This window comes from Lynx rufus, unplaced genomic scaffold (assembly GCF_022079265.1).
Source record: "Lynx rufus isolate CCGP_SWC_20201006 ecotype Redwood Valley unplaced genomic scaffold, mLynRuf1.p SCAF_25, whole genome shotgun sequence".
Taxonomy (NCBI): domain Eukaryota; kingdom Metazoa; phylum Chordata; class Mammalia; order Carnivora; family Felidae; genus Lynx; species Lynx rufus.
The window spans coordinates 14,123,748-14,142,877 of NW_025814840.1; the positions used below are offsets into that span (position 1 = coordinate 14,123,748).

Below are 19,130 nucleotides of genomic sequence, written 5' to 3' on the forward strand. Positions count from 1 at the left end.
ATTAACTTTGGTAACTGTGCCATTCGCTAACTGCAGACTACAAATCTGACGTATATTCAGATTTCTTATTTGCCCACTGACGTCTCTTTTCTGTCCCAGGAGCCACTCCAGGATGCTACATCGCTTTAGGGTTTCAAGTCTCCTTAGTGTCTTGTGATCTGTGATGGGGTCTCCATCTTTCCTTGTCTTTCCTGATGTCGACACTTTTGAGGCGTACTGGTCAGGTATTTTGTAAATGTCTCATAATTTGGGTTTGTCTAGCATCTTCTCATGGTCGGACTGAGGCATCTGCGGTTTGAGGAAGGACACTGCAGGGATGATGTGCCCTTGTCCTCACATCGCAGCACGACCGTCACCCTGGTCATTTGTTGAAGGCAGCGTTTGCCGTGTTCTCCTCAGTGAAGTTGCTGTTTTTTGCTTCCCGTGGTCTCTTTGTTAGAAGTGGGGTCACTAAGCCTAGCCTACGCTCAAGGGTAGAAGATAAGCTTCAACCTCTGCTGGGGGCACCTATTAAAACGACCATGGTAATTAATACTGTGGGAGAGATACTTGGGAGGCTATGCTGATAGGTGGCTCCTGAGTGTGTTGCCCACTCATTTTAATACTTGTCAGTGGGTACTGCCTGCCGTGTTCTCACGGTGAGAGTCCGTCTCCCTCATTTCTTCTACATCCATGACTTGGGATTCTGCTAGAAGGAAGACTAGTCCCTTCTTATTCAGTCACTTGTTTAGATCAGTGTGGATGGCTGGCTCCTGTCCTTTTGACCTGTTCCCATTCTTCCATTCTTTTTTCTTAAACCTTCCTTACTCTCTGGCAGTACACAGTGCTCCAGGCTCTATTTTCTCCACCCTGGTTCTAGAATCAGACATTTCTCCAAGGACCACTGGTTCCAGATGTGCCCGTGGCTGCCCGAGTATCCCTGCAGGCCCTGTCGGCGGCTGGAGCTAAGGAATCTAGGCGTCTGCCACGCATGTGCACAGAAATACAACATCTACGTCTGAATGTAAGCATGAATTCTTAGAGCTCTCCGACACCAGTCCAGCTCTACAAGGTTAATTCTGACACAGCTTATTTTTAACTGCTTTTTCTGACTTACACATGCTTCTCATTATTGGACTTTGAGAGTCGCTAACCCGGAACCTGTGAAATTTCGCAATTTCTGTAAGTTGTCTTGAGCCTTACAGGATCCAGTCAGATCACCATTTTTCAAAGTCACATGGGTCAGCTCCTCTCTTAGCCATCCCTTCCAGTGAGTATATGGCACATGTTTCTAATACGAGTAGACTCATTTGTCATTACCTTCCAAACCGGAATCCCTCCAAAATCCTGGCTGATTTTATTTTAATGTGCATACAGAGTCACTTTTTAGCGTGCACAGTTCTTTGGGCTTTGATGAGTGCATACTCACGAATCCCCCACCACAGAGCCAGAGAAGACCCTTTTCCCCATTCCCAACCACTCATCTGTTTTCTGTGCTAATTTTAACCTTTCCCAGAATCCTGTAAATGGAAGCATATAACACATAGCCTTTTGGGTCTGGCTTTTTACCCATAGAAAAATGCATGGAAGGTTCGTGCCTGTTGCTGTGAGACTCAGAAGTTCAGTCCTTCTTATGGCTGAGTGGTATACCTGTTTTTCTGCTCCTCTGTTGTAGGAATCTGGGTTGTTTCCAGTTTTGGGCAATTATAAGTGAAGCTGCTATAAACACAGGTTTTGTTTTCAGTTCATTTGGTGAACTACCTAGGAGTGTGATTGGTGGCTCATAAGGTAAGCAGATGCTTAACTTTATAAGAAATTCCAAACTTTTCCAGAGGGGTTTTATTGTTTTGCATTCCCCTCAGCAGTGACTACGAGTTTCTGTTCGGTCGTGTCATCTGCACTTGGTACCATCAGCTTTTTAATTTTAAGCTATTCTAATAGGTGTGAGATCATCCTCATTTTAATTTGCATTACTCTACTAACATGGAGCTTCTTTTCCTAATGTTATAGTCAACACTATGAGTAGATATGCAACAATATTCACATAATCTGCCCATTTTTTAAAGCTTGGGTGGGTGATTTATTTTTGTCAAGAGTTGGAAAACTTTATTCTGTGTACACATTTTTTATGTGATTTGTAGATATTTTTTTTCCCCAGTCTGTAATTTTATCTTTTCGTTTTCTTAATAGTATCTTTCACACAGCATTTTTAGTATTTATACAGTTTCAGCTTTTACAAAACTTTTGTCCTTTTCCAGATTGTGCTTGTGATGTCATTACATAAAAATTAAAATGCAGAATTCCTCTGTATTTTCTTCTAGGAATTCTGTAGTTTTGTATCTTACATTTAGGTCTATGATCCATTTTGAGTTTGTTTTTAGGAAGATGTGTGGTGTCAAGGTTCGCTTTGTTGTGTGTGGGAGGACACTTTCTCCAGCACCACATGTTGAAATTCTTCTTTCTCCACTGCACTGCCTTGCACCTTTGCTCAAATTCAGTTCACTTTGTGTGGGTATATTTCTGGACTCTTCTGTTCCACTGAGCTCAGTGGGAGTCCTTTGCCAATACCAGTTTTGATTACCATACCTTTATAATAAGCCTTGAAATCACGTAACATGAATCATCCAACTTTTTGTTCTTCTCAAAATTACTTCGGCTATCTTAGGTCCTTTGCCTTTCCATGCGAATTTTAGTATCAGCTTTTGTCAATAATTACACAAAAAAACTTGGGATTTTGATTAGGGTTGTGTTGAACAAATTGGGAGGATTTAAGAGTATTGAGAAAATTAAGACGAGTTTTCTAAATCTTGACTACAGTATATCTAATTAGATCTTCTCTGACTTCAAATATTTTGGGCTTTGTAGTTCTCAGATACAGTCCTATACGCAGATTTATGTCAAGTATTTTAATTTTTTTAGTGCTACTATAAATGGTATGTTTATTTTAACTTCCAATTATTCATTGTTGGTCTACAGGAATAGGATTTTCTTGCGTATACTGACCTTGTTTCTTGCCGTCTAAGATTCGCTCGGTTCTAGGAGCTTTTTGGTCAGTGCTTTGAGACTTTCTACAGAGACACCATCATTGCCACAAACTGAAGTTTGTGTTCAGCAAGACTTTAGGCATCGTATTTCCAGTGTACTGGTTCACTTTGTGTCTGTCACGTTTTCGTAATTCTTGTAATATTTCAGACTTTCTCATTATAATATTTATTACGGTGATCTGCACTCTGTGATCTTCGACATCACTATTGAAATTGTCTTGGGGAGCAGTTAAGCATGCCCACGGAAGACGGTGAACTTACCACATTTGTCTGTGTCTTACGTTCGTAGAGCCGGTTTCGTTTCTTCCTTCCCAATTTGTATGTTCTCTCTTTTTTGTCTTTGAAGCAGCTAGGAATCCAGCACAATGTTGAACAGACATGAGAAGGGACATCCTTACCCTACAGCTGATTTTAGGGAAAAAGCATGTATTATCTTCCTACATTAAGTATGATATTAGCTGTAGGGGTTTTTTTATAGATGGTCTTTGTTATTTTACCTCTATATTTTAAGTTCGACTTTTTTCTTCCAGTCTTCATTTTTTTTGTGCCTATATTAAAATGCTAATTCCCAGGATACACACCAGCCGACTTTCTTCACTATCTTAACTATAGAGGTATACTTCGTTCTATTGCACTTTTCAGGTACTGCATTTTTTTTAGACATCGGAGGTTTATGGCAACTCTGTTGAGCAAGTCTATTGATGTCACGTTGCCAACACCATTGATTCCATGTCTCTGTGTCACATTTTAGTAATTCTCATAGTATTTCAAACGTTTCCATTATTATATTTGTTAACGGTGATCCGTGATCTTTGGCGTTACTATTGTAATTGTTCTGGGGCACCATGAGGGTGTCCATAGAAGGTGGCAAACTTAAAGCTGTGTGTGTTCTGACTGTTCCACTGACTGGCAATTAAGAATGAACGAACAACACTGAAATTAGGCCAGTTAATAACCCTACAGTGTCTCCCAGTGAAAGGAAGAATCCTACATCTCACCTTAAATCAGAAATGATTGGGCCTGCTGAGGAAGACATGTCCAAAGCCAACACAGGCCAAAAGCTGGGTCTCTTTTGCCAAACAGCCAAGTTGTGAATGCAAAGAGGAACCCTTGAAGGAAGTTAAAAAGTGCTGCTCCAGTGAACACATGGATAATAAAGCGAAACAGCTTTACCGCTGATACGGAGGAAATCTGAGCAGTGTGCAGGGAATATCAAACCAGCTACGACGTTCCCTAAAACTGAAGCCTAATGCAGAACAAGGTCCTAATTCTTCAGTATTATGAAGGCCAAGAGAGGTGAGGAAGCTGCAAAGGAAAAGTTTGAAGCGCACAGAGGCTGGTTCATGCGGTTGAAGGAGAGAAGCCGTCTCTATAACCTCAAAGTATAAAGTGAGGTAGCAAGTTATCCAGACCTACCAAGATCATCAGTGAAGGCGGCTACACTCAACAACAGATTGTCAGTGTAGGCAGAACTGCCTAACTTCTATTGGAAGAAGAGGCCATCTACGATTTCTCTAGCTAGGGAGCAGAAATCAATGCCTGGCTTCACAGCACAGGCTGCTTGTCTTGTTAGGGGCTAACGCAGCTTTAACTAAACGCAGTGCCTTTAACTAAAAGCCTGTGCTGGGGCGCCTGGGTGGCTCAGTCGGTTGAGCATCTGACTTTTGATTTCAGCGCAGGTCATGATCCCAGGGTTATAGGATCAGCCTCTGTGCTGAGCATGGAGCCTGCTTGGGATTCTCTCTCCCTCTCCCCCACTCTCTAAAATCAAAGTAAAAAAATAATAATAATAATAAAAATAAAGGCCTGTGCTGTATAAATGGAACAGAGCCTGGATGACAACACATCTGTCTACAACATAGTTTTACTGCAGGTTTTAAACCTACTCAAAAAGTTTCCTTTCACAATATTACTAATTGGCAATACACCGGGTCACCTATGAGCTCTGGAGATGCACCCAGATTGTGGTTTTCATGCCTGCTAACACAGCATCCATTCTGCAGCCCGTGGATCACGAAATTTCAGCTCCCAAATCTTATTAAGAAATACACTAGAGCTGCCGGAAATACTGAACCCCTCTGACAGATTTGGGCAAAGCACACCTGGAAGAGGACTCACCACTCTAGATGCCATGAAGAATATTCATGACTCATGGGAAGAGGTGAACATCATTAACGGAGTTTAGAAGAAGTTGACTCCAGCCCTCCCGGATGACTGTGAGGGGTTCAGGACTTCAGGGGAGGGCGTTGCTGCGGATGTGGAAACAGCGAGAGAACGGAAATCAGAAGCGGAGCCCGAAGACGGGACTGAACGAACGGCTGCAATCTCATGTTAAAACTTGACCAGATGAGCAGGTGCTTCTTACGGACGAGCAAAGTGGTTTCGTGAGGCGGAATCCACCCGTGGTGAAGATCCTGTCAAGGTTCTTGAAATGCTAACAAACAGCAATAGAATATTACAGAAACTTAGTTGATAAAGCAGCAGCAGGGTTTGAGAGGATGGACACCCAATGTGGAAGCAGCGGTACTGTGTGTAAGATGCTATCAAACAGCATTAAGATATTACGGGAAATCGCTTGTAAAAGGAAGAGTCAACCCGGGGCAAACTTCATTACTTTTAAGAGAATGCCACCACCCTGGTCAGCCGTCCACATTAAGACCAGCCCCTCCACCAGCAGGGAAAAAAAAAGTACAGCCCACTGAAAGCTCAAATGATGGTTATCATCTTTTTTAAAGTACGTGCATTGTTTTTTTAGACATAATGCTCTTGTACACTTAAGAATTCGGTATAGTGTAAACATAACTTTTATGTACCCTGAGCAATCATTCATCTGACTTGCTTAGTTGTGCTCTTTGCCTTATCGAATGGTCTGGAACCGAACGTGTGCCATCTCCAAGGTCTGCCTGTATTTGCCTACTACTGACGCTCCAACCAAAACAAACAAGAGTACATGGGTTTTTATAATAGGCTTTAATTTTTCTTAAAATATAGATTTCTGACTACATTAAAACTAAGCATACTTCATACCATTTCGACTCTTCATAGTGTGAATGATGGAATCTGTTACTTGACCATTTGCGTGTGGAACAAGTACTGATGGTGAGTCCCATCATTGCCACGGTCAGCGGAGCATTGCTGCAGGTGCAGAGAGAATCGTTTCAACCCTTCTGACAAGTTCAGGAATAGCCTAGGACTTCACAGTTGGTTTTGAAGGCTGGAATTGTCCTGCTTCAAATTTTTCTTTGAACTTTAAGTAGTCTCTTCTTTTATCAAAATATTTTATCTGTTGAGAAAAAAAGTGAAGGGAAAGTTTTGCAGTTTAAACAAAAGCACAGATTTAGTTGAGTAAGTGGTATAAGTGATTTGCATTCTAGAATCATTTTGAATCTGTGCATATGATATATGAGTCTCCAAAGAGGATGTAAACCAGTGAGCCCTGACCCCTTTTGAGTTATAGATCCTGTTGAGACTTCAAAGAACCCATGAACCTTCTCGAAAAATGCCCCTGTGCCTGGATGTATGAATCTTGCCATGCAGGCTGAGAGTTCATAGGTCATAACACTCATGATTTAAAGACATTGTACAAGTTTTTCTTATCAACTGTAGTTTCAATAAATTTTGTAGTTCACCAACCATATTTTTAGCAAGGTGATCTCATCCAGAAACACAGAGTTAAAAATTATACTTATAAATTTTACTTATAAACTAATTTACTGAAATTTTACCATCCACTCAAAGACGTCCTCTTATTTACATCCTCCTCTTGCCTAGGGAATTTGAAGTATCTTAAAGCCCCATATCCTGAAACAGTAAAATTCCAGCAGAAAATCAAGGTCAATCACAAAACTCTCCGTGTCTATATCTGAGCTGCTCTGCAGACCAGGCAAAGGCAGAATACTACACGTCTTCACTGTCAGAATAAACAACACTAGTTCTTTTGATAAAAGCTTTCCTTAGGCTCCAATAAATAATTTAAGAATTAAATCCTAAGTGAAAATCAGACTGAGAATGTAAACCTATCTCCAGCTGGAATGAGAGACACAGACCATTTCTCCCCAGGACACCGTAGCCACAGAACGTCCTGACAGACCCCGCTAAGGGACTACTGCTTTCTGCCTCACCAAGAAACCTTGTCCTCTGCAACAAGAGACTATCAGAAATTTGCTCTTAGGGTTCTATCAATAAAAGTGAAACCTCTTACCTTTGCCTGGAGGATCTAAGGCAATCTAACACAAAGCAGCAGCCTCCATTTCCAACCCAGGGGCAGGATCTCAAGGGATCTCTGAACACGATGTTCATCTTTAAGAAAACAGGACCCTTGGTCCCCTTCTCAGTCTGGAGCTGACAATGACCTGTTTAGATGCAGCCCTGTTTCATTTCAATTTTGCCTGTATCCCATCCTGCCCCTATGCCTGGGGGACTCCCTTCCTCCAGTTGGTGAGGTGCCCACAGTTCCTCTGATATGTGGCCTCCCTCCCCGGTTATGTGTTAATACATCTGTCAGACTACAGATTCACCCCTGGTGGCTGGGACGGGTGTCCTTTACTAAAGATCCCACAGGAAGAAGTGGACAGGGTCTGAACATCTGTGGCAAGTTAACAGATCTTTGTGACATCTGTCACATTGCCAACCGCTTAACCGACAATTCCACGTAGACGCCCTAACACCTCGGTCCCAGCCGCCGCTTCAAACGCGTCTGTCCTCTAACACTTCAGTGGATGTGCCCGTACGCACCCCCACACTTCGATCCCACCCCCTCCTCGTCACTACAGTACAGGCCCTCCCTTCTAGCTCGGATTGTCCCAACAGCTCCCGAACTGGGTTCTTGACCCTCTTGATCCGTCTGTCGTGCTGCTGCCAGGCATGGTCTCTCCGCAGCCCACAGCTGGTCCCATCCCTTGCTGGAAGGTCTTTCCGGGCATCCCTGCGCTTTAAGGTCCACATCCAAACTCCTCAGCAAGACAGACAAGGCCATTCGTGGCTTGGTCTCTGTCCTCCCTGAATGTGCCACCAGTCCCTGAAATGCCAGCCCAACAGAGCCCCTCCAGCTCCTACATGTGTTTCTTGCGCACTGTACTTCCAGGGCTCTGTGTGCTCCACCCTCTGCCCGAACCGCTCTCCTCCCAGGCCTTCCCCTCCTCAGTTCACAGTCCAGCATCCTCGACACGGCGCACGCGCTCTCTCTCTCCAAGCTAGTAAGCCAACGAGCAGTTACCGAGAAGGACCGTGTACACGAAATGCTAGCATCCTCTAAGCCGCTACATGAGATACAGGACAGCAGTGCGAACAGCAACGCTCTGGAATTTCTACAACGTATCAAAGGTTTATACAAAAAAGATAGTATCTGAAATTGATAATGGGATCGGGTCTCTCGGATGATGCCGGAATGATGGATCTCATCCCTGCTCCTTCCTCTGCTGAACCGACAGGAGACTTTACACAGGCCTGTTACACAAGTTAGGCTGACGAGCGCCATTAAAAGCCACAAAGCAAGAGCTAAGAGTAATTCGTTGTGGTGACAGCTAGCATTTCAGCTGTTTGCCACGCTTCTTAGGTAACAAAGGTCCTTTTCCTACTGGACCTCAGCTGATCTTGGACAAGTCACTTCACCTTTCTAAGCCTTAGGTCCTACCACGTAAAACAGACACACGAGTACTCACGAGACTGAATGAAAAATAAAGCTCATAAAAAAGTCTCACCCAGGATGGACCCAAACGATACTTGCATTTCTGACCCCTCCCTGCCCATGTACCCCCCGCCTTCTCACACACCGCTCCGGAAAGCATCTTTCTGTTTCTAGACTCTGGCTACTGGGGTAAGGCTGCAACAGCTGATACCTGCGCAGAGCGCTCCGGTGAGGCGGGAGGTGGCTGAGAGAGAGCACCGCACTGCAGAATCAGACCGTTTTAACCAGGAAAGTGGCCACCACGGTCAAAGGCTGCAGAAGTCAATTCCAGTATTTTGCTGCACTACCCACCGCCCTCCTGCATTGGGGTTGGCTTTGCAGGCTACGCTCGTTCTCTCCAACACTCCCGTCCTAATGCTCGGGGGGCTCCAGCATCTGCGGGGTCAGTCCTTCCGTGGCCCAGGCCTCCCGGCTCCTTGACCTCATCCGTGACCTTGTCCCCCAACCTTCCTCCCAGGACCAAAGTGTAGGCCTCGGCCTTCCCAATAAATCCAGCTTTTCCGCAGTCCCAATCCTGAGTATCCTGCTCTCCAACCACCAGCTCTTCCCTTTCTCTGTGAGACCCAGACGCCAATAACCCAGCCACCACCTTGTCACTGGCTCCCTCTCCTTTCCTCATGCCGCCTCACTGCCAAACTCCAAGCCTTCCAACAGCTTCTCGCAGCACTCAGAGTAAATGCCACGGCCCCTGGCCTCCGGTCGCCTCTCCGACCCTGACTTCCGCTACTCCCTCCTTGCTGTTCCTTAAACAGCAGGGCCGTTGTGTTGTCCCGCTGCCCTCCTGAGGATGCTCCTTCAGTACGCCCCGCAGTGAAGGCTGACGCCCTGCTCTCCGGGCCTGTGTCGATGCAGGAGGCCATCACCGAGGTGAGGGGCACCGGAGGAGAGGCCTGCTGGGTACAGGATGGGGAGGAGTTCAGTCCTGTGTACGCAGAGGGCAAGGTTGGTGCTTGTGAACATCTAACCAGACCGCTCGACAGGTGCCTCCGGAGCTGGAGCTGCAGATCGGGCACCAACTAAGACCAGCCTGCCCCGGGAGAGCGGGCACAGCCCTTAACACGGGTAGGCAGGCGTTCCAAAAGGCGTGGCTGCTACACATGCAGGGGGAACTAGGGCAGTGAACCCTAAAGGCGCCCAGGGAGAAGGGGCTCTTGCGTTTCAACGGACTGGAAACTTAGGACCGAGGTTCAAGAACAGCAGGAGGCTCATGCAGGCTACTTTCAGGCATCTCGGTGTCGCGGGGCAAGCACAAGCGGCAGCGTGTGGAGAAGGGGAAAGCGTGGGGTCCGGACTCAGACTCCTGGGCTCAAATCCAGGCTCCGCGCTTACAGGTGATTTCCTTTCAATGTGCCCGGGGTCCCTGTCTGCAAAACTAGGTGACAGCTGCTAGGAGGAACACATCTGAGATGCTCAGAGCCCTACCTCAGTAAATAAGAGGCGTGACAGGGACACGGGAACCTGGGGAGAGGGCTGGCCCTCGGGCTGCAACATTCAGCCAGTGTCAGAATGGAAGGGACACAGAATGAAGAAGCAACTGGCTGGCAGTAAAAACAAACAAAACCCTTTATGATGCAGAGAACAGAAGGTGCCCTGAAGGTAGGGGAGGGAGAGGGTCTGCCAAACCCTGGGTTGAAGAGAAAGCAGAGGGTTTCCATGGAGAAAGGATAAAAATAGGACTGAAGTGCGACTTTGCCAGGGGCTAAGACCGTGATTCCCAAGGGTGGTTACTGTCAGAATCACCTGTAGAACCACAGCCAGTTTGAAAAGCTCGGGTTCTGTTTCCAGACATTCAGCAAATCGGAGGTGAGGTCTGGGACATGGCTGTTCAGCAAACGTTCACATGATTAAGACGTAATCTGAGTGGAAAATCAGGGCAACACTTGTCAAAAGACCGGTCTAGTGACAAAATTCTCCTGAGAAAATGCGGGGGTGGGGCGAGAATGGAACCAACACCCCAGCTGTGACCCGCCTGGGTGGGGGGAGGGCTAGTCCTGCCCTGTTCTCAGCAACCCCTTGTGACCACGGGGCGGAGGGCCCAGTGGGAAGGGGGCAGCACAGGCAGGAAAGGGATCAGGGCCTTCCAGGAATCGGGTTTGATCAGCCCAAACTCCACCTGCTAGTTAAACCAGGGAGTTCACAGTGCATCCGGCTAGTGGGCAAACCAGGGAGGTATAACATTTTTTTTTTGCCTAAATCATGATGCAATCTGATCACAAAGCCCCACATTTATCAGGTTTCTGTTTCTGTGTCAAGTTAGACATCGACTCTCCATGGGAATCCCATGAGGTACATGGCATGATGCTGATCTGACCAGGAGCTCATCTAAAGTTCTCGGACTGCCTCACTCCCTGCCCAGCCCTCCGGTAGGACCCCCACCCCCCGCCCCCACCCCTCCACCTGGTCTCCCGCATGCCTCCCGCTCCTCATCTAAAACTGTGGCAAAGACCCTAAAAGCACGTCTCATCTCTAGGATGATCTGTTCACACGCTACCTAGCACACTCTGCAGCAGCACGATGGGAGTGAAAAAGCACAGACAAATTCAGGTTCAAATCTGCCATGGGCCAGCGGGGCCTGACTTCGAACTGCAGTTCTGCCACTGACGGACCAATAGAGTAAGTTATTTCAATACCCCAAGCTTCAGATGCCTCCTCCGGACAAAGAGCAAACCGCCCATCTGAAAGGATGCGGATACAGGAGTGTCCACCACTTAGGACCATTTGCTGAGCTCAATGTTAGTTCCCCTCTCCACCCACTCCCAGAAGGGCAGGCACTACAGAGCAGGGAAAGGCCTGTCGGGGAGGCATCTGGGGCGGAGGGTGGCAGAAGCCATCATAAGGGCATCCTCTTCTATTTTCTAAACCATTCTCAGAGCATTTTGGGTTTATGGCCCTATGATTCGGGGTGGGCGACAGGGAATGCTTTATTTCCGACAGTAGCCCTAGGCCCATGAATTTGCCGACCCTTGCCCAAGATTCAAGACTCTTCTTAAGATCCTGGAGAAACCTACCCATGTAGTGGGTCACAATTTTTGGTTACTGTCTATATGTTTGTTTTCAGTGATCTTTAAAGTGTCAGGTAACATCTCCCAAATGCCTCCCTGATGTAAGTGCACAAAACACGCCGGGATTACCAGAGGTCTCTCTGCTGCTCACAGAAACTAGATGTGACACGCCTCGGACAGGGCTTCATTTCGTCATCAACCACTCACCCTGTAAGCTCTATGCATTTTAACGGAGAGAAACGCATCCGAGTGTGCCTTACCCACTGTTGGGGACAACTCGATTCAAAAGAGCTTCTTAACTTCTTGCACGGAGAAGCGTCCTCTGTGTTCTCATCTAAACACTTCCAGTACTCATCCCGGGCTCCCCAGCAAGCCTGCCTTTCTTTCATAGAAGGGGCTGCCATTCCCAGTGGGCTCCAGCTGTCGGCCGAAACAACATGTGACATTAACGAGGAACTGGTCAATTCACAGACACCGCCGCAGTTCCCTCCCACTTCCTCTTTTTAATGATGCAACTGACATCAATCTGTTCTAAATTAACGATCCCATGAGAACACCTGCTTTTGAAGCTTAGCTCCTACTCTATGGAACCGCATCCACTGCTGGGTGCCAGCTTGGTCTCGGGAAGCCCGAGTTAGAAGTACGGCTCTGGCACGGGGCTGTCACTTAGGGGAGCTCATTTATCCTCTAGGACCTGCTGCCCATCTGTGAAACGGAGTAGCAGTGCCTAGTTGACAAGGTTGCCGATGGAACCAAACTTCTGCACAAACAAGTGCACGGGGGCGAAATCACCCCGCAAGGGCCAGGAGTGCTACCCAGGCCTGCAGAAGAGGAGCCCGAGGAGCGCGGAGTCGGTGACCGCCGCGTCCTCGTTCCACGCTCGCTCGCCCGCCCGGACCCAACCGCGCGCTGACCTCTCACCCGCCCAGAACCAGGTTCCCTTCGGCACCGACGGGGGTGTGGGGGGAGGCAGGGGTCATGGAGCCCAACAAACTGGGGGAAGAAGGCGCGGTGCCGAGTCCCGGCGCCGGAGGGTCGCCTCGCCCGCTGGGGCTCGAGCGGCGTTAGACAACCCCACCGTGAGAAAGCAACTCACGCGGTGAATCCGCCCTCCAGCTTGGAATGACCCTTACGGGATCCCGTTCACGGTTCGAGGAAGGCGGGACTTCCGGCTCCGCTCTCTCGTATTGCAGCTACTTCCTTCCGGATCTCCGGTGTTGTGGGAGGCGGTGCCTGGGGGTGTGGAGGTGGAGGCTGGGTGTGACTCTGTCACCGCTTAGAGAGACCTGAACCTTATTGGTGTGTAAAGTCTCTCCCCCCCACAGCTTTGAAAAGTTGTGAGGAACTGTGCTCCTTTCGTAAATATCAATGGCTATGTATATTTCCTCCAGCTCCGCCTGGAAGGCTTGACTCGCCAGCCCTGCGGGAGAAGGCAGTTTGGGGTGGAAATTTGCCCCTGAGGGATAAGAGCTAGACAAAGTGTTACAGATGAAAAGCCTGACTCATCGCTTCCTAGAGAGAGATATGTAGAGAGACAAAGATGGAGTTGATAGAGGGAGAGAGAGAGAGAAAGATGGGGAGGGGAGGTGGGGGAGAGGAAAGAGGGGAAGAGAGATGGGTAGAGAGGGAAAGGGACACGACCCAGAAGACTTGGCAAAAAAGTGCATCAAGCTGCGAACCCTAGGCTTTGAGCTCCTAGCCCCCTGGTTGAGATTTCATCCTGGTACATTCCTCAACATCACCAGCTTGCCTTGAACCCTTGAGGCTTGCTTCTGTGCAAAGAAAATGTCTTTTTAGTTGGTATTTGGAGACATCTAGTGAAAGAGAATGTGAAAGCAAAGTGTCATTCGGCTGAGATGTGATAGTTAAAATGTGAGCCTGATTATAGTTTACAGATAGGATCTGTGGACTTGGATATAAAATTTGTGGAAAGGTAGCACAAATTGGTCAGGAGAATGAAGAAAATCAGTATCTGTAACATTGATTTAGTCTTGTGGCTTTTTACTCCCCAAACGCCAAGGTATCTTAAAACAGAATGGAAAGAGCTGCTCCAGATATTTCAAAAGTATCCTTTTTCTAATAAACAAGTTAATATCTCTGAGCAGAATCTTTAAAAGCACGTTTATGGATAAAGATCAGTCATCTGCTGTCTGGTTCTCTTAACATATTCCACCTGCATCATCTAATCCTGTTCTGAAGTGCTTATAAAACTCATAAACAATGTACAGTTCTGCATTCGATGCAGGTGTTTGATATTTTCCAAATTAAATATATGCAGATTTTCAGGGCAGCTATGTGAAGCTAAGTACTACCAAACATATGTTCTACAATATGGGAAGTATTTCTGTAATAGTTAATGGACTCAGATGATAGTGGAATGCTTTATCTTTACCTCAGCCACTCATTTCTTTTACACTATGTCTATCAAAGATAGTTTATATAAAGATAATATCTTCTAAGTATGACTGATGAAATATAAAAAGGATGAAAAGAAAAAAAGAACGGGTCTTGGATGACGTGTGAGTTGAAAAAAAATACATTTAAATTTTTAAAAAATTTAAGGTTATTTGTACTTAATAATAAATATATAAAAGTGAAACTTGACTGAATTACAAAGAAAAAATATAAAGTCCTATTAGGTTATTTTAATAAGCCTTTGTCAGTGATTTTTAAGACAAGACAAGTAAAAGAAAAGTCAATAAGGATATAGAAAATTTGAATAACAGGATTAATAAACTTGACTTAATGAATATACACTGAACACAACCAAAATCAGAATGTACATTTTTTTCCAAAGTAAACATGGCATGATTCCCAAATCAACCACATACTTAGCTGTAAAGCAACTCTCATCAAATTTTAAAGATTGAAATCATTTGGTACGTGTTTCTTGACCATGACACAATTAGGCTAGAAATCAATAAAGAGCTATAACAAGCCCAGGGGCAGCTAGGTGGCTCAGTCAGTTAAGCATCCGACTTCGGCTCAGGTCATGATCACTCAGTTTGTGAGTTCCAGCCCTGCATCGACTCTATGCTGACAGCTCAGAGGCTGGAGCCTTCTTCAGATTCTGTGTCTCCCTCTCTCTCTGCCCCTCCCCTACTTGCACTCTGTCTCTCTCTCCCTCAAAAATAAATAAACATGAAAAAAACCTTTTTTAAAGAACTGTAACAAGTCCATATAAAACCTAGTTAAATAAAGAGTCACAATGGTAATTAGAAAATATTTTGAGCTGAACAATAAAATACAACAGCAATGCCTGTGGAGTGAGGCTAAAACAGAACTTAGAGGAAAATTTGTAGCCTTAAGTATATTAGGAAAAAGGCTAAAAGGTTTTTAGCGAAACACCCCTTTTCAAGAAGTTAGAAAAAGGAGAGAAAATTTAAAGAAAGTAAAAGGACAAAAAATTAAAGGACAAATAATTTTAAGAGCAGGAATAAATGAAATGGGAAACAAAAGTAGTGTGCTAGAGACAGTTGGTACTGACCCAGGAGAGCAAATTGTGCACACCTCTCCCCAACTCCATGGTCACTAACATCAAGTTAGTGGTTTGAAATTGCCCATGATGGTAGTATTCACACAATAAAAGACTAATAAAATTGACAAATATCTGAGAATATTGAACAATAAAAGAAGGTATGTTAACCGGTATCAGTAATGAAAACTATAGACATCCAAAAAGTTAGGACATCTTATAAACAATTTAATGCAAATAAAATTTAGATAAATGCACAAATTCAAGCAAAACACAGCTGGCTGACTCAAGAGTGGAAAATATGAATCTGCCTAAACCATAATTTGAATCAGTAGTAAAAAATTTTCACACACAAATTCCAGGTCCAAAGCTCCACCAGTAAGTTCCTCTAAACTCTGAAATTTAAGGTTATTTGTACTTAATAATAAATATATTAAAGTGAAACTTGACTGAATTACAAAGAAAAAATATAAAGTCCTATTAGGTTATTTTAATAAGCCTTTCTCAGTGATTTTTAAGACAAGACAAGTAAAAGAACTTCTTGTAAAACATACAAGGAACATTCTTCCTGTATGAGGCTACCATAACTTTTGTGCTAATTACAAAATCCCCCACTTCTGAAACACCAAAGTATTTGGAACTCATTAGGTGAAAATGTGACTTAGTGACATGAGGCTCTTTTCAGTCCTATATAGGCTCTTTATGTACTTAGGTGATTACATGTTTTGCTGCAGAAATAGTAATGTTTGAATATTGGTTATTGACTATAGGTGCTCTCCCAGTACCTGCTGAGAGTGTTACATAAATAATATATATTGTATTTTCCACAGTACCTTTCCAATGTCCAAAAAGTCTGTATTCCAAAACACATCCAGCTCCAAGAATTTCAGATAAAATGCATAGGCCTGTATGGAAGAATGTTTTTATGACTTAGGGGTCAAGAAGTATTTTTAGCCATAAGAGAAAAGATCAATAAATTTGTATTAAAATGAAGAATTTTTGTTTACCAAACAATACCATAAAGCAAGTGGAACAGACAAAACCACAGTGTGGGAGAAGTTTGTAAAACAAAGAATTGGTGCCCAGCATATATAAAGAACACTTAGAAATCAATAAGAAAGGGACAATGTAGTTTTTAAAATAGGCCAAAGCTTACATAAGCACAGAACGCAAGAGGAAATGCACATGACCGATAAAATAAAATACCCATATCCTTGTTAGTAACCACAGACTTGAACTTTCAAATCACAATGCAATGCTGTTAGACACCAACCAGACCAAAGAGTGATTAATTAGAGAATCTGACAGTAACAAGTTTAAGAAGAATGAAGCAAGAAGGATCCTCGTACACAGACGGTTATATAAATGGTGATAGATGGTTATATAAATCGATGGTTATATAAATCACTTTGGACAACAGTGTGGCATCATCTAGTGAAGTTCAAGATACACATTCACTATGGCTCAGCACTTCTACAGACTGACTTCTACATGCACATGTCTGTTATAGCTAGAGACCATATACAACCTAAACTTATATCAACAATAGAATGAATAAAGCATGGTATGGTCATACTATGAAACATGATGCAGCAATGAGAGGAGCATTTATAGTCCACTTACAATAACAGGATGTATCTCGCATTGAGAAGCAAGTCAACCAAAGAATAGATACCGTGTATTTCCACTTACCTAAGGTTCAAAAACTGGCAAAACTGAGCTATGTTTGGGACACATAGACGAGTAGTAAAACTATTAGCAAAAGGAAGAGGTGAACAGGGGCCTTCTGAAGGGCCGACAAAGTTTTATTTCTGGACTTGGGTGCTTGCTTTCTAATTATTCTTTAAATAAATGGTACAAGCATGTTTTATTCACTCTTCTGTATGAATGATATATGCCACAATTTTTAGTTTTTGTTTCTTAATTTTTAAAAATATTTAGTTTTGAGAGATAGAGACAGAGTGTGAGCAGGCGAGGTGTAGAGAAAGAGGGAGACACAGAATCTGAAGCAGGCTCCAGGTTCTGAGCTGTCAACACAGAGTCCGAAGCAGGGCTCGATCCCACAACCGTGAGTTCGCGACCTGAGCCGATATCGAGAGTCAGACACTGAAGTGACTGAGCACCACCCCCCGCCAGGCGCCCCCAGTCAGGAAAGTATTACTAAAGAGGTTCAATGAACTAAAGTAATGGTCCCCACCCTTACCTCCAAGGAGGTCCATGGTTCACCAACAGAGAAAGCCCGATTTATCCAACAGAGCACAAAACAACTAGGAAAGAGACATTTTGAGAGGCTGACAAGACAAGCCAAAAACGACACAGGGTAAGAACTGCAAAAGCCAGACTCGCCTTATAAAATCTGGAAGGCTGTGGGCAAGGAAGAGAACGGGGCTGCCAAGAGATGATTTCACATGTGTTGTCCTGCCACGAACGGAGTGTCGTTTCCCCGCGTGTATGGAGGAGAGAGGGGGCGAAGAGGGGTCCGCGTGAACAGGTGGAAGAGAGCTGTGCTGGCTGTTGCCATCCAGAGGAAGCTTCGTGTGGGTGTATCTCTAGTCTGAGCTAAGTGGATCCCAAAAGCACCGCTGGGCAGGGCCAGACAGACCCCGGAGCACGGAAAGCGTATGTGTTGTTTCTCTGTTGCTGCCCACAGACTTTTATTTATAATCTGCACTGTTGTACCAACCAGTGTCACGGACACCTACGCAGGCACACAAACAGGAGAAAGCCTCCCTTGACTTGAGTGTTGCTGCAGAGATCCTCATGAATTTCCCGGCGATCTCTGCGCCAGCCCCTGGTCTCTCTCCTCCCGTGAACTACAGATCTGCTCTCCAAGGTGCTGGCCTTCTTCCTTCTTCATTTTTTCCTGTGCTTGCGTTTTCTTTGCTCTGTTTTCCTTGGCGAGCTGATTCACTCTTATCAGAAAGACCTGTTGAGCCTACAGTTTCGTCCTAAGGGAACCTCTGTGCCACTTTTCTCTTTCCAAGTCCCTCCTGGACATCCCCACTTGTATGTCCTTCCATTAGTCCAGTAAGCTCAAAACTGGACCCATGGTGTCTTCTCTCCAGAACAGTTTTTCCCTTTTCATTGGTTCCACAAGTCTTTTGTCTGCCAGTCAGGGACCTATGAATCCTCTGTCATGCTTCCTGCTCTGTACTCACGCAGCCGGTTTATTTCATAGACATTAGGCACCTGCTCAGTGCCAGGCACAGTGCCAGGCTGTGGGGGGAAAACATGAACGAGGCCAGGTCTCAGCCCTTGAGAAGCTCAGTCTAGTGGGGGACGGGGGGCATGTTGTCCTCTAACACACGGGAGTGAGAGCTATGGTAGAGGCATGCCTGTGCCCAGGACAGTGGGAGCTCACATAGGAGTTCTCCCAAAGCGATCCAGAAGGGAAATATAGGTTGTAGTAGAGGCAGCAAAGTGTAGATTCTGGAGCCAAGATGGCTTGAATCCTGCCTCCCCCAAAGACAAGCTATGTGACCTTCGGCAGGTTACTGGAACTTTGCCTATGTTGGTTTCCTCAACGGAGAATGTGAATGGTAGTCACACTTACCTTAGGTTGCTTGTAAATGTTAAATGAAATTATCCCGGCAAAGCACTCAGAACAGTGCCCGACACACAAAAGGATTTCACTCGTCTGCTTATTCTGTGTGTGCCAGGCGCTGGTCTAGGGGCTTGCGAGACATCAGGGAACGATACAGATGAGCACTCCTGCCCTCGTGGAATGTGCATTCTAACAGGGAGACAACGAACAACAAACATAAAAAAGAAATTTTATAGGTAGTATTATAGAGAAGTATTACAGGACAAAGAAAAAGGTAAGTGTAAGTTATTAATGTTGTATTTGAGAGGTCACTTGACCTTGGACTTCAAGGAAGAGAAGTCCTTTGAAGAGAATACCATGTTTCACCAAATCAAAGATGCATTCATTATAAATAATTTGC

General features: G+C 45.0%; 1 protein-coding gene across 3 annotated transcripts; it reads right to left on the reverse strand.

Annotated features, from left to right (window-relative positions):
• Positions 1-5,956: 5,956 nt before the first annotated feature.
• On the reverse strand, positions 5,957-12,848 carry LOC124518727 (cytochrome c oxidase assembly factor 6 homolog). Of its 3 annotated transcripts, none has more exons than XM_047088791.1 (3): positions 12,633-12,790; positions 11,972-12,131; positions 5,957-6,306 (listed from the first exon to the last, which is right to left on the reverse strand). In XM_047088791.1, exons 1-3 carry the CDS (start codon positions 12,689-12,691, stop codon positions 6,211-6,213), a joined length of 315 nt encoding a protein of 104 aa, XP_046944747.1. In that variant the 5' UTR covers positions 12,692-12,790; the 3' UTR covers positions 5,957-6,210. The 3 variants fall into 3 exon arrangements, with proteins under 3 accessions (XP_046944747.1, XP_046944749.1, XP_046944748.1); XM_047088793.1 differs by lacking the exon at positions 12,633-12,790 and adding an exon at positions 12,808-12,848 and having other exon boundaries at positions 5,958-6,306; XM_047088792.1 differs by having other exon boundaries at positions 5,958-6,306; positions 12,626-12,782.
• Between the last annotated feature and the right edge of the window lie 6,282 nt (positions 12,849-19,130).

Bases quoted from the DNA above. Each gene is read 5' to 3' on its own strand.
- LOC124518727 (XM_047088791.1), bottom strand. From the start codon at position 12,691: ATGACCCCTGCCTCCCCCCACACCCCCGTCGGTGCCGAAGGGAACCTG. The intron at 12,132-12,632 runs GTGAGAGGTCAG...TTCGGCCGACAG, and splicing joins GGGAACCTGGTTCTGGGCGG to CTGGAGCCCACTGGGAATGG. The intron at 6,307-11,971 runs GTAAGGCACACT...TTTTCTCAACAG, and splicing joins CGAGTTGTCCCCAACAGTGG to ATAAAATATTTTGATAAAAG.